This window comes from Petaurus breviceps, unplaced genomic scaffold, assembly GCF_028583685.1.
Source record: "Petaurus breviceps papuanus isolate PSGF00001 unplaced genomic scaffold, PetGlider_PUasm1.0 90644, whole genome shotgun sequence".
Classification (NCBI taxonomy): Eukaryota; Metazoa; Chordata; class Mammalia; order Diprotodontia; family Petauridae; genus Petaurus; species Petaurus breviceps.
In genome coordinates, this window is record NW_027187298.1 from 9,273,031 (window position 1) to 9,297,723 (window position 24,693).

The following is a 24,693-nucleotide window of genomic DNA, read 5'->3' on the forward strand; positions in this document are numbered from 1 at the left end:
TTTAAATGGTACACTTGATTGTGGTAGCGTGTCTTAAATATGTGAAAAGCTTGCATTGTATAGCTTCTTGATGTATTAACTCATTTGTGAGGCCACTGAGAAAGTGAAAAAGAAAATCTGGGATGGATTACAATGTTTTTGTTGAGTTTTGAAGTAGATTCCTTTGTACTTTCCAAAATTCCCAATAAAAAAAGTTTAAATCTATAATTCTAGACTTAATTTAGCACTACAGTTGTGTTTATTAACAATTATTAACAATTGTGTTTATTTCCATTTTTGGTTTTGGAAACATTTTAATTCTGTGGTAAGATGCAAGAAAGTAAGCAGCCCCTATTTTGCACTGTTCACTTCTCTATTTTTTTTTTAATGAATTTTCCTAGCATATGAAACTTGCATTCAGAGTTTAGATGATTTGGTGTCAGCTGTGAAGTTGTCAAATTTAAAGCCTTTGGATTCTGGTCCTAGATGCTACTCAGTCAGGTTCAGTGGTATAGGTCTAGGGGATACATCTTGACATTTTTTTAAAGATGTAATTTGGTGGTGCTATTGTGCAGGTAACTAATATTATTCTTCTTGCCAGAGCAGAAATACATTTTAAATTCTTTACCCATTATCATCCTTTGAGATATTTGCTCCTTTTTGCAGCAAAAAAAGGCAGGCAGAGATAAATCTGAATGCATTGTAGATAACTATTTGTATTTAAAGTTTACTTTTCATAAATTTCAGCTGCAAGATTCTGGCATTTTGCATTTGCCATTCTTCATCAAAGCAAACTTCAAGGGATGATGATTCTGAAATTTTATGCTATGTTAACTGTTTCAAAAGGAGTGAATGACATTGAATCTGCAGCATAGAATGCTATTTGGGATGTATAATATTCAATTCATTCATTTGATTATTTTGGTATAGTTGCAGAGCAACTGTATATATTGTATAACCTAAATCAACTCTTATTTTCAATGTCCCGAATGCAGTGATTTATAATTAGAGCATGTTTCAGAAGTTTACTCTTGTTAACCAGTCATTTGGCTAGAGAAAAAATAAAATACTTTTAAACTGACTCATTTTTCTTAAATGTGCTCCTGTGTGTAACCTTTATTATTAGATATGTTGAAAAGATAGCTTAGTATTTTGCAGTGCTATCAACAGGAACCTTTGGTAAGGGGCCTAAACTAGGTGAAATTAAAAGTCTTGAGAGGAGCCCTCACTTCCAGAGACATAAGGCCTGCCCACCCACCCCCTGTGGCAATGTGAGCAAAGCCAAGAATCCAGGAGGGATCCAACATCGAGATTTTGCCTTCCTCAAGCCACTCATGGGTCAAAAGGCTAAAGCAGGAAAACCCAAGTCTTTTGATTAAACTAATAGTCTATGCCCCCACCTTCATCATATCCCCTCAATAGCAGATGGCTCTAGAATACATTCCACTTCCACAAAGTAAATTATTTTGCAATGTTTATTATACATTAAAATGTTTTTACACACAACACTTTCTGGTGGTAAGCTGGGTAACTAAGAGGGGTCAAATTTGGCATGCAGGCTTTTTATCATCCAAGCAGAAAATTCACTTCATTGACAATCATAACACTTAACTGGGTTTTAGAAATGCTTTGGAGAGCTTAGAAAATTTTGCATTTGCAGGTTTGAAACGATTGGTATTTTTCAAATACATTTTCTTCTTTATGAAACTGGAATGAGGTTCTTTATTCTTTAGTGGAGATAAAAGTTCATCTCCTGTTTCATCCTAAATGTTGGCTTCTTTCAGATGAAGTTCTTTTATCTTCCACTCTAGCAGGAACTCAGGATTTCTCAGATGTTAATACAGAGTCAAAAGCTGTGGCTAAAACTTTGCAAATAGCTTGTGCTTGTTCCTGTATCATGTAAAATAGTAAATGGACAAAACTATCATTACTGAAAGCAGCACTCATTGGTTTTTGTTTTTTTTGTTTGTTTGTTTTTGGAGGAGGGAAGGTAGGGCAATTGTGGTTAAGTGACTTGCCCAAGGTCACAAGGCTGGTAAAGTGTAAAGTGTCTGACCTCCTGGCTTCAGGGTTGATGCTCTCTATTCACTGAACCACCTAGCCACCCCTGTGCACTCATTGGTTTTAAAAATATTTACTGTGGATTATGAACTAATACATAATTTTCCCGAAGGGTCTCAGACGTGGGTAGCTAACCCAGCCTCCAGAATTATGTCATCCCCCAGGCCTTGAAAACCTAACCAAATTATTTCCTAGTTTTGCTTCTTGGTTTGGATTAGCTAGTTAAAAACTGGGGGCAGGGTGGAGGATGGGGAGAGAAGAAGTAAGCCAAAACCTTACCAGACTGTTACACTGATACACCCATAGGCTGTACTCTTCATAGCTCGCATCTGTGGTCTTTAGCGCCAGTAAGCTTTTTCCTGCTCCTAGACCGTCATCGTAACACACCATCCGGATGATTAAATACAGAGCATGTCTGTGTAAAACATCCTACAGAAATGAGGGGGAAATCCAGAATCATCATGGCTGTTATAAAGGCTGGTTCTGGTTCTAAGGAGACATGTATGGTAGTACAACTAAGTTTCTCACAGGAGTCTCTCAATATCGTGTACACCAGTTTGGCCAAAGATGGTCATGTAATGACCTGATGCTTTTGAAAGCCCTAAAATTGTGTCCTCTGCTAGTCAGTCTTTGGGGTCCACTTTCAACAGAGCTTTGTAATATATCACATCCCTAACTTGGGTTCTGTGAAAGGAAGTCAATCACCTTTACTTCCCAATGTATATTGATAATAACAATAAAATAGCATCCTAAAAGGTTCCTTCCCCATTAAAAGGGCAGGCAGCCTTATCTCTTATCTTGGTAAAACAGCTTCAAGGATTCCTGTGAGTGCAGCGGCTGCTATAAACCAGTCACCTCCACCTGCAGAATGGGCCTCTACTACTAACTCCTTCAAAGGGATCACACAAGATAAAGCTTTCCCTGAAGTGCTTGCTTAGTTTTAACAAACATCATCTCCCCTTAGACCTACCTTTCCTTTGTACCTCTTTAATGTGCTTCTAACACAGCAATGTGACGTTTACATATTTTGTCCCTTTCCCTAGAATGTAAGCACCAAAGGGGCAGGGGCTGTGTATTCTCTAAACTGATAAAAATATTTTTCAGGAGGAGAGCATTCTTTTCACTAAAACCAAATTTCATGGTCCTTAACATACTTTTAATTGTGCTATTTATTAGTTCCTAGCAATCCAGAAACGTCACAACAACCTACCACGAATTTGTTAATGTTTATTTTATTCATGATAATAGCATCTTTAAAAAAAACAGTAATACTATACAGAAACATTTGTGAGACCTTCAGAAGGTATGTGCTGAGGAGTTAGATCCAATGGCTGTTCTGCATGTGGACACAGAGATCCCTTGTAATGATTGCATTGCCCTTAAAGGGGTACGTGACCCACACTATGCGGCACACTGATCCAGAGAAATATGTTCCTACTGTCAGGCAGAGTACTACCCAGTGTAGGTGTTTGCCAAATGTTTGTTGAATGAACAATGGATCATCTAAACATAATGAGGTCTTTGGTAATTTGAGAACATTAAATCACCAATGATTTTTTTTCCTTTCAAATTATATTGAAAAGACATGATAAACTTACATATTGATCAGATGTTGATACTTTAATGCCATATTTAGAAACTCCCATAATAAACTCTTCCTCCAGAGGAACAAATGGTAACTTTCCATCTTGCTATGAAGTCCAAAGGAAAAACAAAAAAGAAAATAGTTACCATCAAAGTTTACCATCTTGCTGTGAAGTCGAAAGGAAAAATAAGAAAGAAAAAGTCACCATCAAAGTTCCATATGAAAAGTCCCGTCAGAGCCACAAATCTTCTCTCCTGTCCAGTGCTTTCATGAAAACATTTAACAGTCTAACATCCAAATCCCAGAGAATACAGGATATACTGTAGACTTAGTAGTTTGTTGTGAAGCAAAAATCTTAGTCATTTAACAACTAAATATTTTTGTTACACTATTATGTGGAGATGATTGGAAAAAAAAGTCCATATTCTCACAAACATTGTATGTGTGATTTTATCTGCTGCTGTTTCTTTATGTGAAACATTTTAGTTATCTAAATGATTTTATCCTCAAATGTGATGAATTTTATGGTTAAATTACTTTTTTGGTCTGGTGGATAAAAAACATTTCTAAAAATAATTCTCAAACCCTATGATTAGCAAATGAAATAAGTATGGTAAAATTCTGCCTCATGTCCTCAGCAAGGTTATATAAAATTCTTTAAGTTATATCCTCCACATCAGATTTATTCAGATATAGCAAAGTTACCCAGCTCTTCAGGTGGGTTGGTAGACTGTACTTCTGAATAAAGTTATTTTTTTTCCAACTTACTTTCCAAACAAATATTCACCAGATCTTTGTTTTAATTCATCAGAAATAAGATACTATATTTTTATTTTAGCTTGATCATCTTTTCTCCAGACTTATCTGTTAAATTGAGTCAATGTTTAGTTCTCTTTTCTATAGCAATTGAGCATAATTCTCTGAGGCAATTTCTATAATGATTGATGGTTTTAACACAGATTTAACACAGCTATGTGTTAAATACAATCATTATTTCCATAAACTAGGGCTGGACTGCTTAGCAACCAACATTACAGAAAAATTAGCTAAGTCACATACACAGACTTCACTTCTTGGTTTCAGAGTTTCATAGAACCTAGATGTCCCCAGGATGTTACTAGTATTCTCACAAAAGGAAATTTGATCACAGCAGATGTCTGACTTCTTAGCCACTAAAATTATTTTGTGCTTTTATGTAATAAAGCAACTTTTAAAAAGCAGACTAGAGGGGATGGCTAGGTGGCGCAGTGAATAGAGCAGTGGCCCTGGCATCAGGAGGACCTGAGTTCAAATCCGGCCTCAGACACTTACCACAAAAAACTAGCCATGTGACCTTGGGCAAGTCACTTAACCCCCATTGCCCTACCTTCTCCCTCCAAAAAAGCCAAAAAAAAAAAAAAAAAAAAAAGTTAAAAAAATTTTTTTAAAAAGCAAACTAGAAGAAAATATTTGTTTTAAAGTTCTAGTTTAGAATATTTGCTTCACAGAAACTCTGGGGAAAAAAAACTTACAGCAAGTATCTCTGATAAAAGCCTCATTTCTTAAATATATATGGGATGAAGTGAAATGTATAAGAAATTAAGTCACTCCCCAATTGATACATGTTGTAAAGGACATGAACAGGTAGCTTTCAGAAAAAGAAATCAAAACTACAGTCATATGAAAAAATGTTCTAAATCACTACTGATTAATGAAATGCAAATTAAAACTCTGAGATACTACCTCATCCCTATCAGATTGGCTAATATAGCAGAAAAGGAACGTGATAAATGCTAGAAGGAATGTGGGAAAATGGGGACACTAAATGCATTTTTGGTAGAACAGATCCAACCATTCTAGAGACAATTTGGAATTAGCCCAAAGGGCTATAACACCTGTTTATACCATTTGATCCAGTAATACCAGTACTAGGTCTGTATCCCAAAGAGATTTTTAAAAAGGGGGAAAGGACCTATTTGTACAAAAATATTTATAGCAGCTCTTTTTGTAGTGGCAAAGAATTGGAAAGGGGATGTCCATTAGTTGGGGAATGGCTGAACAAGTTGTGTTATGTGATTGTAATGGAATACTACTTGTGTAAGAAATGATGAGCTGGATGATTTCAGAAAAATTTAGGAATACTTAAAAAAGAACTGATGCAAAGTAAAGAGAGAAGAACCAGATGAACATTATCCTTGGTAACAGCAATACTGTATTATGATCAACTGTGAATGACTTTGCTAATTCTCAGCAACATTGTGACACAAGACAGTTGCATAGGACTCATGATGAAAAATGCTATCCGCATCCTGAAGAAAGAACTAATGGATTCTGACTACAGATCAAAGCATTTTCACCTTATTTGTGGTTTTTGTCTGTCTTCTTTCACAATATGACTAATGTGGAAATATATTTGATATGATTGCATGTGTATAGCCTATATCAAACTGCTTAACTTCTCAGGGAGGAGTGAAAAATGGAAAGGAGGAAGAATATTTGGAACTCAAAATGAATATAAAAATCATTTTTATATGTAACTAAGAAAATATAAAATATTGTTACAGTAAAAAAGTGTGTGCTTTTAGTTTTTAAAATAATGAAAAATCCTGTTATATTGTGTAGGCAATACTCTCAAGATAGGGCCTTAACTATCCAGCTTTGGCATACTATTATATAAACATGAACCATTTCTTACAGTTATTGCTGTAGCAGCATTATTAGTGTTCTAAATTTAGTTTAGGACTGTCTTAGCTCAGACTAAATGACACTTCTACTACCATACTTGATTGAACTAATTTTAATGCCACAGAATGAACTCTATTATCACAACTTAACACTAATTTTGTAATGGTGTAAAATACTAATTATATAACTAAAAAATAGAAAAATATTAATATACAAAAATATTGGCCCATTACCCATAATTAAAATTAATGGAGAACCTATTTTATATAAATTAGCAGGTCAATATGGAAATAAATGGCTAAAGAAATGATTATCAGGAGTATCTTTTCCTATTAAAATAACAAATTGACTCAATTTCATAGATTTGCTAAGCAACACATTTACTTTACCATTTACATATACTAATCTTTTTTCTTTCCTACTCACTTCTACCATCTGATATGTCAATAGAATCATGGCTAAGTTTTCAAGAAATGGAAATTGTGATTAATTATTAAGATGAGAAATTTTATTTTAATTAAGTTTTAAATTAAAATGCATTTATTTTCTCTTCTCTCCTCTCTAGCAAACTGAAAAAGGAAAAAGAAAAACAAAACCATTGTAACAAATATGCATTGTCAAGAAAAAAAAAATTCCTATACTGGCCATGGTCAAGATTTATAATTTTACTGGAAAAAATCAGATTACCAAAATTATTCTAATAGAACTCAGGAAACCTTAAGAAAAAAATAAAACAACTAAATTTAAGGTCTGGTACAAAGTTTTTTCACTATCTTGTAAGTTATTAAGTCCCCAACATGTTTTAAACACTGCCAAGCAGGCAATGCTCAATAAATATTAATTACTAATAATTTTTTTTAAACCTGCTGGAACTATAGTTCAAGAGTTAACCCATGGAAGCAGTGCCATCTGGTGGGCTGAAATGTTACTGGCTTTTCAAGAGTACATTCATCACCCAAGATTAGATGACAGCAAAAAGTTGAAATGTCAAGACCATATTTACTACAACTTCTGTCTCTTACAGAAACATTTTTTTTACCTGCGCCACATCAATGTAATTTATTAGATCCAGTGGACCTTCAAGACTTTTCCCATCACTGAGTTTCAGTTTCTCAATGGCACCAACATATTTTATTCGAAATTCGGCACAGGTATCAGAATTACTGTTGCTTTGCCCTATTAATTAAAAATAACGATCAGTTAATGTTTAAAAATGCATATTTACAGTAATATTTCAGTAGGAATTCTTGCTCTAAATTTTCCTCAATTTCCAGTTCCATATCACCAACTGCTTGCTAAGACATTTCCACCTGATTATCTTGTAATCATTTCAAATTCAACCATGTCCAAAATAGAACTCATTATCTTCCCCTCAAATGTGCCTCATTTCCAAACTTTCTTGTTTTTATTGAGGGTAATAGTAGCCTTTTCAATTACCAAGGTTACAAATTCAGGGTCATAATTATTCTTTCCCCATCTCAAATTAGTTGACAAATTTTGTCAGTTTTGCCTACAGGATATCTCTTCAGATCTCTTTCTTCTATCCTATCCATTTACATCAGACCTGCACAACTTGACAGTAGGTAGGGATCAAAATTAAAATAGCCTAAACAACTTCTGGCTGCAGATAGGTTAGACTAAAGACACAGACAATGGTTGGCTGCTGTGGGTCACTTGAAAAACAGGAGAGGGGATGCAGTAGCAACCCACATTTTTCTGAGGGTTGCCAGAAATCCTTTGCAGTCCAAAGGCTGTATGTTGTGCAGGATTTACATGATTCTCTTCACTTCCCACCTGCACTATTTCTATTATCATAGCTGCTCTCTCTGCTTCCAGTCTCTATCTAGGCTTCTCCAATTCATCTTCCACAAAGCAGAGAAAACAATCAGAGGGCTTTAACTATGTTACTCAGCTGCTCAAAAATCTTCAGTGGCTCCTATTGCCTCAGATAAAATACACGCTCCTCTGCCTGGTATTTCCATTCCTCTTTAACTGAGCTCCAATCTCTCTTTCCATACTTACTCTGTATTAGTCTCCTTAATGCATGTTATATTCCAACCAAACTAGATGATTGGTCCCTGAGCCTTACAGAGAACAAGTGGTCTGACAAGCCCTCTTTTAGCACCACTTCTCGATCTTTGTCTACATTCTAGGCTCAGCTCAGGTGCCACCTCTTATGGAAGATCTTACATGACTGCCCAATTGCTAATGCCCTCTCCTCTCCTAAAATTATATTGTATATATTCATTTATTTACATGTCATATTCCCCCCCTCTCCCAAAACACACAAACTCCTTAAGGACAGAGACTGATTTGACTTTGTTGCTGTATCACCAGTTCATGTCAGTGTACAACCTGAGTTTCACAGGCCCTTAATAAATAGCTGTTGAATGAATAAATTCATTCAGTGCCTCACCCTCAGTAGGCACTTCATGAATGTTTATTCAATAGAAATGGGTTTTCTCGGTTTCCTTTCACTCTTCCCTTACCCCCCTCCCCAAAAAAACCAAATTATCATCATAACTTCATTGGTAATCAGAAAAAGAACTTTTTTTTTTTTAAGCAATTGGGGTTAAGTAACTTGTTCAAGGTTACACGGTCAGTTATTTTGTGTGGGTGTTAAGCATCTGAGGCCAGAACTGATCCCAGGTCTCCCTACTCTGGGGCTGGCGCTCTTACTCATTACGTCACCTGGCCGCCCAAGAACTTTCTTTAAATGACATAGGAGCAGATTTTTTTATAAAGAGTAGTTTTAAAAACCACTGAACCAATTTTTTTTTTTCAGTGACTCTTCTGTTACCCTAAAGATCATGGGTAGGGGGCGGCCAGGTGGCTCAGCGAGTAAGAGCACCAGCTCCAGTGTCGGGATGACTTGGATCAAATCCGGGCTCAGATACTCAGCACCACACCCAGAAATAACTGGCCGTGTAACCTTGAGCAAGTTACTTAACCCTTATTGCTTTAAAAAAGAAAAAAAAGATCATGGGTAGGTAAATTAACTAAAGCTTTAAATTTCAAAATAAAAAAAGAGAAGGGGAAAAAAACTAACGAACTTTTAAAATAGTACCAAACTGAAATATTGCTCATCTTCCCACACTTTCTTTGTTAAATTAATTTAAAATTTTCTTTCCTGTATTGAGGAACCACTGTACCAAAAAAGGACATTTTTCTGATATACTAACAAGTGAAATTCCATAAGAAAGGGATAGTAAAGGCAGAATAAAATAACCTGGATCACGCCATCCAAATCTTTCTGTGCCTCAGTTTCCTCCTGTGTAAGAGCTGAACTAGTGTTCCATATCTAAACCTGTAATAGCTATATACATACAGATAAGTAGCTACAGTTTCTATTAACTGTCTATTTAGCATCCATTTTGATTCACTGTGTGAACACTAAAATCTAAAACTTTTGCATTATACTTACATAAAAAAGGTATACACACACACACATAAAAACAACACTGTAAAGACAACCAAGCTGACAGGGAAACAGAATGGAACTTAAGCTGAATAATATCCTATCAAATAGTTTTTCCTCTGAGGGCCAGCCCTTTGGTAGATTCCATAGTCAATGAGGAAAAGGTGGACTTCAGCCCTAGGAAAGATGAATATGTTTTGGAGAGAGCTTTTCTTAAGCACTCACTTGGGATTTATTTAAGAGACTGTGAGGCAGGGGAAAAAGAAAAGAAAATCAACCTTTTGATCAGTCTCATTCTCTAACTGATAAATGGCCAAAGGATATGAACAGGCAGTTTTGCGATGAAATCAAAACTATTCAATAGTCATATGAGAAAAAAATGCTCTAATCATTACTGATTATAGAGAAATGCAAATTAAAACAACTATGAGCTATTATTTCACATCTATCAGACTAGCTAAAATTATTTAAGGAGAAAATGACAAATGTTGGAGGGGATGTGAAATACTGGAATATTAATATAGCATTAGTAGAAACTGTGAACTGGTCCCAACCATTTTGGAGACCAATCTGGAATTAAGCCCAAAGAGTTATAAAACTGTGTATACCCTTTGACCCAGCAATACCACTATTAGGTGTCTTTCCCAAGGTGATTAGGGAAAAAGGAAAAGAACCTAAAATATTTATAGCAGCTCTCCACGTGGTAGGGCAAATAACTGAGAATTGAAGGGATGTCCATCAATTGGGGAATGGCTAAATAAGTTGTGATAAATGATCATGATGGAATACTGTGAGTAAGAAGTGAGGAGCAGGTTGATTTTAGAAAAACGTGGAAAGACATGCATGAAATAATGAAGAGTGAAATGAGCAGAACCAAGAGAATGTTGGATATAGTAATAGCAATGTTGTCTGAAGAATAACTTTGAATGGCTAAGCTATTTTGAGTATTATAAATATTCAAATCAACTACAAAGGACCTATGAAGGAAGATGCTATCCACCTCCATAGAAAGAACTGATAAATAGATGTATAGTATGTTTTTATATGTGTGTAGATGTATATATGTATAGATAGATATAGATATATCTGTGTCAAATGGTGGCCTTCTCTAGTTCAGGGTGGGAAGGGAGGGAAGGAAGGAAAGGAAGCTTGCAATTTAAAATGTAACAAAAAAACTAGATAAAATTAAATTTGAAAAGAAAAAGGAAAATCAGCCCTTTGACCCAACTTGCCACAGATTCTAAGAGACTTTAGTAATTACCACTTTGTTTTTTCTCATGTCTATGATATATTTTTCTGAAAGGGTGGAGCAAAATGAAGGCTACTTGGCTGGCATGTTAGAACAAAAAAAATTTTTAAAAAAATTAAAGAGGCTAACTCTGTGCCAGGAACCAGCAGTCCCTATCCTTGTCTTCACCATGTCCCTACTCCCCTGATCAGCCACCTTGGAGGAGTAAGAATAACTATATCTGGCAGGCCCCAGTCCAAACCCCAAAAAAGCACTGAGCCTGAGCTTGACTCTGAGCAGCTCCCAACACATAGTAGGAGTTTAATAAATGATTACTTGACTGATTCATGCCTACACTATTTGAACAACCTGTTTGTTGGCCTGCCTGTGACAAGTCGATCCTCCATTTATCCATCAAAATGATCTTCCTAAACACAGGTATGACCATGTTATGCATTCCCCACCCCAACTTAACAGACTCCAATGGTTCTGTTCCTCCAGGAGCAAATATAAAATCCACTGTTGAACACTCTGAAGGGCTTTCAAAGCCCTTCATAATCTTCCCTGACCCCTGCCATTCTGGTCTTCTTATACCTTAAACCACCTACGTACTATACAATCCAATGGCACTGGCCTTCTTATTGTTCCCTAAACAAGACACTCCATCTCTTGACTCTAGGATTTTTCTACAGCTGTCTCTCACATCCTCATATCCAACACGTGTCCTCTTCATATCTTCTTTTTGGCTTCCCTGGCTTCTTCAAGTCCCAGCTAAAATCCCATATTCTGTGGGAAGACTTTCCCAATCTCTCTTAATTCTAGTGCTTTCCCTCTGTTGCATATTACCTGTATATAGTTGTTTGCATGTTGTCTTTTGACTTTCTTTGTATCCTCAGCAATAAGTACAATGCCTAGGATATGGTAGGTGCTTAATAAATGTTTATTTGACTGTATGTCACCTTCCTTTCTAAGCAAAACTCCTTGGAAAAAGCTGTCTACAGAGGGCCGCTAGATGGTGCAGTGAATAGAGCACCTGCTATAGAGTCAGGAGGATCCAAGTTCAAATCAGCCTCAGACACTTGACACACTAGCTGTGTGACCTTGGGCGAGTCACTTAACCCCAACTGCCTTGCCTCCCACCCCCCAAAATGTCTACATTCAAAATTTCACTTCTCCTATACCACTTGTAATCTGCTTCTAACCTTATCACTCAGCTGAAACTGCTCTCAATCAATCACATCTTAATTTAATAATCTTTATTCAGTCCTAATCCTTCTCAAATCTAGCTGTTGCATTTGACACTCCTGACCATCTTTTCCTCCTGCATACTCTTTTCTCTGGGTCTTTGCAACACTACTCCATCCTAATTAAAGCTCCTAATTCTGAGGAAAGGTGTCTGACCTTTCTTCAGTCTCCTTTCCTCAGTTATCATTTATATATCAGGCCCTGTTTCAGGTTATTCCTTGTGGTTATTACATAAAATTTTTATCCTAGACCCTCTTCTCTTCTCTCTCTCTCTGTAACTCCTTTAGCTCCTAGAGATTTATCTATCACCTCTATGCAGATCACTCAGAGAGCTCTGTATCAAGCCCATCTCTTTCCTAACTTCAGTCCTGCGTCACCAATTACTGAAGGACACAACTGATAATGTGATTACATTGATTCTCCTCAATCTTAGACCTCACCCAAAATAGCAAGGAATTTAATCTAGGGGAAGACCACGGGGTTCAGCTCAGGCATGGATGGAGTAAACATTCTTTGAATTTACAGCCTAAAGCTATGAGTGGTCTGGTATAAAGATAATCAGTCAACCTCCAATCACATTAACCAATTAGATTTGATTGCTCTTCGATGGACCACTGTTTTGAAGGGTATATAAACTGTGAGTGCCCTGCCATGATTGTTTTTGGTCTGAGAGAGACAAATGACCATCCTTTTATTAATAACCAGCTGACCTTTTAATAAAATGATTAAGTTACCTTGAAACTATGTCTCTTGAACCTTCTTAAACATCACAAATGCCTATTAGACATTTCAAACCTGATGTCCCAAAGTCAGCTTCAGCTTAACATGTCCAAAATTGAGCTCATTATCTTTCCCCCTAACCATCTCTTCTTCCAAACTTCCCCATTTCTATCTTTGAGGTTCATACAACTCAGCACTTTCTTGGACTCCTCCCTCTGCCTCACATCACCCATCCACTAAATTGATAAATCTTGTAATTTCTACCTTTACAATATCCCTCACCTCTGTCCCTTTCTCTCCATGTACACAGCTATCACCTAAGTACAGGCCCTTATCATTTCTGGCCTAGACTACTGCAAAAGACTCCAGGCCGGTACCTCTGCCAAAACTTCTCACCTCCCTTGTGTACCCTACATTCTTTTGCCAAAGTAATTGTCCCAGAACACAAATCTGACTAGTGGCTTCCTATTGCCTTTCAGATAGATTTCTCTGTTTAGCTTTCAAAGACCTACATAATGACTTCTCAGCCTCATCAAACATTTTTTTCCCATCCTGCACTCTGTGATCTAGCCACTCTGTTCTTTTCTCTTTGCCATGAATGATACTTCATCTCTGGTTTCCAGGCCTCTGCATCTATCAGTCAACAACACTTATTAAGCACCTACTGTGTGCCAGGAAGTATGCTATTCACTGGGGATAAAAACAAATATAGAAGCCAGTCCCTGCCCTTGGGGAGCTCACAATCTAAAGGGGGAGACAATGACAAACAAAGTAGAAAGAAGCTACATACAGCATAAATAGGAAATAATCAACAGAGGGAAGGCACTAGGATTAACAGGGTTCAGGAAAAGCTTCCAGTACAAGGTAGGATTTTTGCTGGGACGTGAAGGAAGTCAGGGAGAGCAGGAGACAGAGATGAGGAGAGAATTCCAGAGATGGGGGGTGGGGGGGGCAGTCATAAGAAAATGCCGGAATTGAAAAGTGGAGCATTATGTTCAAAGAACAGCAAGGAGGTCAACGTCAGTCACTGGACTGCAGAGTCAGGGGGTAGGGTGGGAAGGAAGGGAGTAAGATATAAGGAGACTTGAAAAGTAGGAGCAGTCATACTACATACTTCAAATACCCTCTCTCTTCACCTCCACCCCAGAGAATCTCTTTTCCTTTAAGATGCAGCTCAAACCCTTCTTTTGCAAAAGATCTTTACTGATCCTGCCAACAACCACTGACCTAATTCCCAAACTATGCTATACTTACCTGCTTTGTATATATTTGTATTTGTTTCCTTTATATTATGGGTAAATATTTTTATTGTACTTGTCTCCAATAGGAGGTAAGGAATTATTTCATTCTTTGCACTTGTATCCTCAACAGCTGGCATGGTGCCTGGCACAAAGGAGGAACTTAATAAATACTAGCTGATTAACAGTATAATTCCTTTTCTAACATTTCTTGGCATATTTTTATGGTACCGACCCCACCAATATTTCCAAATCTCATTTATCCATGACAGAGTGGGGTTCTCAACATTTATTCCAGTCCTCTGACAATCAATATTCTACCATATTGTATGTATATATACAGAGTTTCTTCCCTCATATCTGTCCCCAGTCAACACTGAGCAAACACACGAGAGAAAATCCAGGATTTATCACAATGCAACAAAAAGTTCTACTGGGATCTACTATTACACTAATAGGATTTTTTTTTTAAATGAAATTTAAAAAGACTGAGTAGGATCACAGATCTAGAAAAGGAAACACTTCATAAGCCATCTAGTCCAACCTCCTCTCAACCCCCATTTTAACCAATGAAGAAACAGGCCAAGAGTGGTAAAGGAATGCACACTGTTTACATACCTGAGCTTTTGGTAGAGTCTGTGTCTAGGCTGGCTACAGTACTTGATCTTGAAAGTCCACCAAGGCTAGAGTCTACAGACTGGGGAAATGAGGGGATTTAGAGGGGGAGGGGAGGAGCAGAGATGAAGTTGGAGAAAACAAAAAAAAAATTAGTTAAATGTAATAATAAACATTTTCTTTTAGTTATTGCAGCTAAATACATTTCATTGGTTTCAGGTAATATTTTTTTTTAAAAAATCAGGTCAACAAGGATGAACTATGTAACAAAATTAAAAATATTCCAAAGAATCCAAATACTTACATACTGAACATCTGCTCATTCAGTAAGTCTATTAACACTCACAGAGAAGTGTTTCTTTGCTTTTACTAATCTAAATGATAAAGAACCTTCCAAATTAGGTTATTTTAATCAAAATGATGCCAGCCACAATCTTCTACATATTCAAATATTTCAAAACACACAAATCAATTATCAATACATAAACACAGATCACTACCAACATATAAACTAGCCTACTTTCCACATTGGTAAAATATATGAAAATATTTAACTGGGGTAATATTGCATTTTAAAAATCCATCTATTCTGAGGAATCCAAATTTGAGGGTGTACTTTGGTAGCTATTTCTTCAGGCATACTCCAATACTGTAAATCCTGAATTCTCAATCTATCTAGCCTCAAACTATACCTTCATGGGCCACAGCTGGCTACTGTAAATCTCAAGCTGCCTTCTGGGTGAATTCAATTACTATCAATAGAGTTGGACTCAGGTCTCAATTCCCATTGTCCAGGGGGGAAAACAGCCCTGTTGCTATCTCCAGAAAGAGTACCAGAAACAAGGAAACCTTCTATTCCTTCTCTGTTCAGGAGAAAAGAGGCCTGAAAGGCTCCTCCCTTTTCTGTTATTCCTGAACTATTGTCATAGCAAAGCAAAGAGAGTACAACATCCAATTTTCAATGGTGTGATAAAAGCTGGTGCTCTTGAAACTGATTTTAGCTGCTAACATTTAGGAACCCATGAGGAAAGTGCAGAGAAGCCTAGGGTAGAATCTTCATACTTAACACTCCTTTTTTCTTCCCTGAATTATAGTTATTTGTAGACATGTTTTATCTCTCAGCGCAGACACCTACACAACTCCAACACAACTCTAGCACAGGATTTTGTACTTGAGAGATGCTTACCAAAAACTGCTGAGTTGCTCTGATCAGAGTCTTGAAAACTTAGAAAGCAGGCATCCTAAATTCTGAGGGCTTATGTTTATACCAAATAGTTACCTGATCAAACTACTATAGTAGATGAAAAATGTGTACAATACAGGGCAGTTTTCTTGCTATGTAAAACTGACTATGTACAAGATACTAAAGGAAATGCTAGCAACCATCATAGACCATTCTCAAAACTTTATTGTCTTGATTTAACATTCAATTTTAAATGAAAACAAAGTGAAAGGGATTGATAATAGCAGGAAATTCTACTAAGCTCTCCAGTTTAACACAGGTAGACAGTTCTGTTTCTTCTCTAGCAATTTACTCATGCTCAAAGTAGGAGAGGCTATAAAAATACTAAGTTAGGAATTAGGTGACTTGTGATCTAGTTATCTGTTCTGCTATAAATTAGCTTCCTAACTCTATGCCAGTCAGAAGAATACTCAATGTCAAAAAATAAGGCCACCCTGATAAGAAGCAAAGAATTGTAGATTGTTACAAATGGAAGAGATCTTAGAGGTCACATTAGTCCAACCCCCTCATTTTATAGATGTGGAAACTGAAGCCCATAAGCAACGTAACTTTGCTGAAGGTCACAAAGGTGTTCAGTGGCAGAACCAGGAGTTGAGTTTACCTCTTCTGACCTAGGCTCTCAAATGCAGAGCTATTCTCATATCACTTCCTTACTTCCTCTCCCTGAATTTAGTTTTCTCCTTTATAAAAGGGGAAAACACAAGATGACCTCTGAAGTTACCATTAGCTAATGCTGATGTTAATGTTAATCCATCCCACAATTCTTTGGTTCTAGTTAGAATGGTCTTCTTATTTCTCCACCAAAATACCATTCTTGAGTGTTAGCACAATGCCTGGGATATTGGAAGCACTTAATAAATGACTTTTATTTAACTGGTTGGTGAACTCCAGACCTGGACATACCTACCCTTTTTCTCCTTAATCTACTTAAATCCGGAAAATCCTTCAAAACCTAATAAGCCCCATTTCTTTCTTGGAATGGCAAAGTATTAATGGTAGTTATTATGCACCAAGGACTGTGCTAAATGCTAGGAATACAAATTTTAAAATGAGATAGTCCCTGCTCTCAAGAAGCTAATATTCGAATGGGGAAAAACAACACACAAAACATCCTCATGTTCACAGGATTTCACTGTAGATATAAATGCCAGGCAGTACTTAGTTCTAAGTCCTAGCAGAGAGAGTAAGAGGGCAGGCAGGGCCAAGAACAAGTTCTGAGGATAATCTGTACTCTCTATGTCCTGTCACCTCATTATAATCTCCTAATCTATATATTTTACATAACTATGGCTACATCTTTTTCCATATATTCACAATATACTATCATCTGTCTTAAAACCTTCCTGACTAGTAAATCTCTCCCTTTTCTAGGTTGCACAGCATTCATAAGAGCGTGGTACCAATGTGGTGCTAACGTGGAACCAATTAAAAACACTAATGCCACGTCTTGCTACAAAGACAAAGAAGTAACCATCTGAAAATGTATACAACATTCTGCCCCATTCCCTTGCTCCTTTGTGATGAGGAATCAGTATGTTTCATCTGCATACTTTGTATACTGTTCACTATTTCATATTTTTTCTGCCCAGCTTTACTATTAGCTACTTCTAGGAAGAGACCAAGGGCATCAACTTCTGCATTTCCTAAAGCACCAAGTATAGTGAAGAGTATTTAATAGGTGTCCAATAGATATCTGTTGATTTGAACTGACCTGACTGCATTCTGGGCTATCCCGTTGTCCTGATCTGCATCTGGGACATTGGACCCAGATGGTTCTATAGGAGAAAGTGAGGCTGGTAACCCTGAACAGCCTGCCCTCACTTAAATCCAATTCTCTTGCATGTTATGGCATCACCTCCCTGATGTCATGGTCTTCTTAAAGAAGGAAGGACAAACAGCAACTTTGCAATATGGTGACTAGAATGTAAGGTATATTCTAGTCCAGATTTTTCTGTGCTTTCATGAAGAGGATTTTTATATGTTAGAATCCAGAAGTCAAATAATTCTGGCTGGAAGGACAGGAGGAGGGTAAGGGCAAGAGAGGGAATCAAGAAAGGTTTCATGGAGGAAATGGAATTTGAGTTGAGCTTTGAAGGGCAGACAGAACATCCATAGACAAAAATGATGGAAATTTCTCTACCACAAAGTGCACATATCATGTAATGCCTTCCAGAAACCAAGAATCCCTACAATGAACATAATTTACTATCATCCTCATAATTTTACTTTAAAGATCCTGTTACTCAAAAGTCTGATAGGTTTTATATGCCTACTTAAACTGTAAGGTCCATGAGAACAGAATCCATGCCGATTCACCTTTATGTATCTCTTTTAAATTCAGTGCAAGGTCATAAAAGTTTGCTAAATTGTTAAATCAGTCTCCATAAACTGTGAATAAGAAAATGAAATGCTTTGTTCAGGATTAGAGGTTCTCATCTGCATCAATCAGATCTTGTATCATAGGTCTAAAACTGGAAAGGGCCACAGAAGTCACCTAATTCAGGAACCTCATTTTACAGATAAGGAAATCGGAGGCCCCTAGAAGGGAAAGGGCTTGCCCAAGGTCACACTTACAGCCAGTGGCAAAGTCAAGACTTGTAGACAGGTCCTTTAGCTCCAAATCCAGCAATTCTTCCTCCACCTCACCATTCTGCCTATCAGAATTATTCATTTACCTTCCTATGTCATCTGTGAAGATGAGAGATAATATATCTGTATATCTGAACTTTGGCTGCACACTGACAAATATCTAGCTCTGTCACCTATATGACCTATATACAACTCCCTTAACCTTCCTAGGTTTCAGTTTCCTCACATATAGAACGAAGGGGTTGAACTAAATGCCTTCTAAAAGCCCTTCTAGCTCTAAATGACCTATCCTTCTAGCCTATGTCCTGCATGCTGAACTTTTTATTAATCTCCCACTCGAGTAAACAGAATTATTTAAAAGTCTACAACTTCTAGAACATTGTGTGTAAAATTCCCCTTCTTTGGGGGGCATTTAAACCTCTAAGTTCACCACTGAGGGGAGCTCCCCCTGCTATATAGGTAGTATTTGGAAACTCTCATCACAGATGCAGAATGACAACTGTTCCAAAACTTAGCATCTGAGAAAGGTGCCAGGTGCCCTGAGAGGTGAAGTGACCCTAAGAGGAAGAATCTGGAAATTTTCAGCTCTCGTTGCAAAGGACCCACTTGTACACTGTAGCTGATTTATTTTAATGACTTCAATGACTTCAGAAAATTCAAAACTGAACATCATCCAAAGTGGAATTAGATCTAATACTTAACATTATAAAATTAAATGTTCACACCACTTAACAAATATCATGCAATGAGCCTACAACAAATATTCTATGTGGATTATTTGTTATAAATACAAAAAAATTAACTGACTGCCTGGTGACTCAATTCTAAACTCCACCCCCCTTACCTTGCTCTTAGTACTGATTTCACTACTTTGGGAACTGCTACTACTGTGTCGCTTTTTGCCTTTTCGAAACATTTTTCACCATAGTTGGATCCATAACCTCCCCTGGAAGAACAAAAATTGGTTACAACCAAATCAATGAAAAAGTGGCTTATTTAAACCACTTTTCCAAAAATGTTTATTCATGAACTTAAATCAAACATATGTGTATGCATGGGAAAGAAAATAAAACAAGTTTTTCTGGTATCTGTGGCTCTAATTCTTTTCACTTGGAATTCAAACACCTAAACCAGGAGTGGGGAACCTGCAGCCCTGAGGCCACATGTGGCCCTCTAGGCCCTCAAGTGAAGCCCTTTGACTGAATCCAAACTTCACAGAACAAATCCCCTTAATAAAAGGACTTGGACTCAGTCAAAAGGCCAAACCACCTAGAATGCCACATGTGGCCTTGAGACTACAGGTTCCCTACCCCTGACCTAAACCCTTTACCAGAGAACTTGAAAGCTATTCTACTTTTTAAAGGAAAGCTAACTAACAATGCCTAACTTGACTCAAGTTCCTGAGTCAAAGGGTCTTATTTTTCTAAAATAAAGAAATTCAATCTAAGTCAATTATATATTACTTTTTCTAGCTAAAAGGAGCTAATGGTACCAACATGCATTTATATTTGAATTAATAAAAAAAAGGGGGCAAGTCAATCTACTTGCTATAGAATCATGGAACAAAATGTAATTTTACACACATCTAATCTATGGTTCCCTTGCTTCACTTGGAGGATTTCCGATTGCCTGAGCATGTAATAAGTTACTTTGAAGAAATGACTTTTTTTTTTTAAAGCAATTGGGGTTAAGTAACTTGCTCAAGGTTAAACACGGCCAGTTATTTCTGGGTGTGGTGCTGAGTATCTGAGCCTGGATTTGATCCAGGTCATCCTGACACTGGAACCGGTGTTCTTACTCGCTGAGCCACCTGGCCGCCCCTAAGCAATTGGGGTTAAGTAACTTGGTCAAGGTTACATGGCCAGGTGTTTCTGGGTGGGTGCTAAGTGTCTGAGCCCGGGATTCGATCTCCAGGTCTTCTCAACACTGGAGCCGGTGCTCTTACTCACTGTGCTACCTGGCTGCCCCTGAAGAAATGACTTTTGATAAGGGATACAGGGTAAGGGACTAAATAAGAGGTGGTCAGCAGGAAACCTCATTTTAACTAATCTCTTACAGTCAAAGGACAATGTTTACTCTATACTCACTTTCTAGTCAGGTATCAAGACCTTAACTGCCACCCCAAAAGTATAAAAAAAAGTCAGAATCCCTATTGTTTTTGTAGGGGTAGAGGTAGATAAAGGATTCCATTCCACTATGACAACAAAAATTTTTCTCCTAAGTGGTCTCAAAGATCCCAATCCTGTGTAATCTATTTACTGGAAGATAGATCATAAAGTTCTTCAGGGATCAAAAGGAGATTCAGAAGAGTTTCACTCAAATGAAAAAAAATTCCCTTTACTGATATTTAGTTGAAGAGTAAAATCTAATCATAAAATTAGTTTTAGAAACAAATCTTAACATTTGTCTCCTTTTAAAAATCCCTATAGTCAGGGCAGCCAGGTAGCACAGGGAGTAAGAGCACTGGCCCCAGAGTTGGGATCACCTGGGATAGAATCCGGGCTCAGACACTTAGCACCCACCTGGAAACACCTGGCCGTGTAACCTTGAGCAAGTTACTTAACCCCAATTGCTTTAAATTAAAAAAAAATCCCTATGGTCAGTGAACTGAAAGAGCCTTAGCAACTTTAAGATCCTATTTATTTTACTATATGGTCTTTCACAAGCTGTTCTGCCTTTATGTTTCTCCAGGCATATGTTATATGAATGTGAATCTGAAGATCTTCCCTGTCCTTAGGCCCTTTATCAAAGGCTTAAGTGATTCTGAGAACCCTTCCTTGATTTGAAAATATACTCTGCCCCCTAATACTGAATGTACACATGGAGCCTGTGGCGGGAGGCCTGTTTTTCAGGAATGCCCACACCCTGTTGCTTTGTGATTGGGCAGTGGGTCAAGAGGGCTGTGACATTCTCTGACCCAGGAGAAGGCTATATATACCCTGATGTGAGGTTTTGCTTTGGGGCTCACTTTGAGTAGAGTTGTGTGGTCTGACTAGATGAGACTCTGGGCAGCCATTTAGTCCCCCAGCTTTGAAAACTCAAATGTTGGTGCTTCCCTTTCTGTTAAATGACTAGGTATGGATGTAATGGTCAGACAGCTGGAGGCCTGTCTGCTGATCCCTTTCTCTGTCTCTGTTTGTTGTCTGCTTGTAACCTCTATCTGTATTCTCTAAAGTTCAGGGTGCTGACCTTTTTCCCCTGAACTAGGTAAATGACATATGTTTGATTAAAGCAAGATTGTTAATCCAATTTCAATTGCTTTTCTTTGGAAAAGCAGATCTAAGAACCTGTGTTGGCAGCCACCCTGGGTATGCTAGGGTGCTTGCTGCTACAGCATAAAATACTGGTCAACAATAACTAGTCTCTCCCCCTACCTCAGCAAAATGGCATCAGGATGAAAGAAATGATATTCATGAAATGTTTGTGATCTCCTTCTAAAAATGGCATTAAGTAGGCACAGAGCACACACTAATAATACATTCTTCAAGACCCGCCCATGTACCCTTAGAAATAATCAAAATGAAGATTACCTGGGTAATCTAAACTTTTATTACTCACCTGTAGCAGAGAAACACTTTTCCTCATGAGAAAATGGGATGTGAGACATACGAGTTATCTTGTAGCTAAAGCTGATCTCATTTCATGAAGCTCTAACTAATCAGGAAAAATCCACATTCTTACACTCACTCACTGTGGCTGAAACTGTACAGAAATAAAATATTTAATTAAAATAAATGTTAGCAATTTTCATTCCAAATGGTGCAAAAGGCATACTGCTATTTGGGACTGTATTTGGTTCCTGATTCTAACTAAATTTCTAAGTCTTTTTTTTTTTTTTTTAAAGCAATTGGGGTTAAGTAACTTGCTCAAGGTTACATGGCCAGTTATTTTTTGTGTGGGTGCCAAGTATCTCAGGCCGGAACCGATCCCAGGGTCTCCTGACGCCAGGGCTGGCACTCTTACTCACTACGCCACCTGGCCGCCCCTATCCTCCTTAATCTTAATTTTAATGTGCTTCCTTTTTGATTACCCTCGATTTATCCAGAATACATTTTGTTTATACATAGTTGTTTGCATGTTGTCTCCTCCATTAAACTGTCCATGACTGGAGAACAAGGACTATTTTGTGTTTATAGCCTCAGGGCTTACAAAGTTCCTGGCACATTTCTGTCTCTGGTTCGTTCATAAATTCTTTTCTTTTCCATAAATCTAATAGGTATTGTTTCTTTGTTCTTTTCTTATGAAATTCCCATTTATATTTAGGTCATGTATCCATTTGAGACCTTTTTTTTTTTTGCCTTTTTGCAGGGGGGAAGGCAGGGCAATTGGGGTTTAAGTGACTTGCCCAAGGTTATACGGCTAGTGTGTCAAGTGTCTGAGTCCATATTTGAACTCAGGTCCTTCTGACTCCAGGGCTGGTGCTCTATTCACTGTGCCACCTAGCCGCCCTGAGACCTTATTTTGATAAGTATTATGAGATATTCATCTGTACCCAATTTTTGAGACTGCTTTCCAGTTTTCCCAACAATTTTTTTTTTACCAACAGAGAATTCTTATTCCAAAACTTTAAATCTTTATATTTGTCAAACACAAGGTTACTATCATTTACATCACTGCATGTCTACCTTGGTTCCACTCATCCACCTTTCTTAGTACAAGATAGTTTTTTATAATTATTGCATTATTATATAGTTTAATATCAGATACCATTAAAATTCCTTTATGTTTTTCTTTCATTAATTCCTTTGATATTCTTGAATTTTTTTCCCAATGCATTTTATCATCTTTCATAGCTCAATAAAATAATTTTCTGGTAACTGGAATGGCACTGAATAAGTAGATTTAGGTAGAATTGTCACTTTTATTATATTGGCTCTGTCTACCCATGAGGATTTATTATTTCTCCAATTATTTAAATCTGACTCTATTTGTCTAACAAGTTTTTTATACTTATGTTTGTGATAGTAATGGCAATTAAAGATTCCCCTGTATTGGCTTGGTTTTCAAAATGATTGTGTTAAAACCCAGAGCTTGTTAATCCCACCTGTGGGATGGACTTGTTGATGTGAAAAGAAAGTCCTGAACTGGGAGGAGCTGGTGACGGAGACAAGAGAGAGATGGAAGACCTTTTTGGAAGTAGCACCCACATGGAGGCAGAGAGAGAGACTAAGAGAATTGCTGGTGGCCGCTTTGAATTGCCCTGGACTTTTGAGACCTGCCCCCTGAGCTGCCAAGGACTGAGGAGACATGGCTGTTTTGCTGGTACTTTGTCTGTCTGTTTTGATGTTGTTTTGCCAGATTTGTCCACTGGTGAAAGACAGTCCTGTTGTTGAAGAAGTCCTGGAACCTGGCTTTTGGCTAAGAAGCCCTGAGACTGTCCTGCAGACAGAGAGTGAATACTGTCCACTGGTGAAGGACAGTGCTGTTGTTGCAGGGGTCTGGGAACCTTTCTGTTGGTTCAGAAGCCCTGAAGAAGGATTTTCTTGTTGTATGTTTACAGAAATCCTGGAAGAGGGTTTTGCTAATGTTTTCAGGGGTTCTAGGACTGTTCTACAGACAGAGGATGAATTAATGGAGGGACTGGCAATGTATCTTGTGGCCTTGCTAAGCCTTGTCTCCCCAGGAACTAAGATTGCTGAGAACTTGCCTCCTGTCAAGATGAAGAAAAGACCTCCATTTGAGTATTAAGTGCTGTGCTTAAACTTGATGTAACTCTGGGGTAGATTCAATTGTGATCCAGGGGTGGGGAACTTTTGACCTTTCTGTGCTCTGTGATTGAACAAATGAAGGTACTTTACTTATGTTTGGAAAGTAATCTCCATTTGAGAAGAGGGGCTTTGTGGTAGACTAAATGAAGGTATAGCCTAGGGGTGGAGAAGTATTTAGACCAGGGACTTTGTAATTGATTGAATGAATGGAAGGTCCTGGGGTGGGGTAGTCCTTGGAGATTATTTAATCACACTTAGTAAATGCTGTGTTTTGAATGATGTCATGTTTTGATCCTCTCTGTTCTTGGTTTGTCACTGAATAAAATGGAGAGCACCTATGCTGGTATTTTGAACCTTGGGAAGTTGCCTTTCCTTGGCATTACATTACAATCATGTAGTT

At 37.6% G+C, this 24,693-nt stretch overlaps 1 protein-coding gene across 3 annotated transcripts in view; it reads right to left on the reverse strand.

Annotated features, from left to right (window-relative positions):
- Positions 1–1,440: 1,440 nt before the first annotated feature.
- LOC138143552 (integrin beta-1-binding protein 1) overlaps positions 1,441–24,693 on the reverse strand; it is a 30,744-nt gene continuing 7,491 nt past the window's right edge. The window contains exons 1-7 of one of the 3 annotated variants that reach the window (XM_069064812.1): positions 22,144–22,285; positions 19,430–19,531; positions 14,757–14,835; positions 7,329–7,465; positions 3,639–3,731; positions 2,320–2,469; positions 1,441–1,869 (exon numbers count right to left, since the gene is read on the reverse strand). In XM_069064812.1, the coding sequence (XP_068920913.1) occupies positions 1,798–1,869; positions 2,320–2,469; positions 3,639–3,731; positions 7,329–7,465; positions 14,757–14,835; positions 19,430–19,501 (603 nt within the window). In that variant the 5' untranslated portion in view covers positions 19,502–19,531; positions 22,144–22,285 and the 3' untranslated portion in view covers positions 1,441–1,797. Of the gene's footprint in view, positions 1,870–2,319; positions 2,470–3,638; positions 3,732–7,328; positions 7,466–14,154; positions 14,294–14,756; positions 14,836–19,429; positions 19,532–22,143; positions 22,288–24,693 lie in introns of those variants that run through there. The other 2 variants (XM_069064814.1, XM_069064813.1) reach the window with 2 other exon arrangements.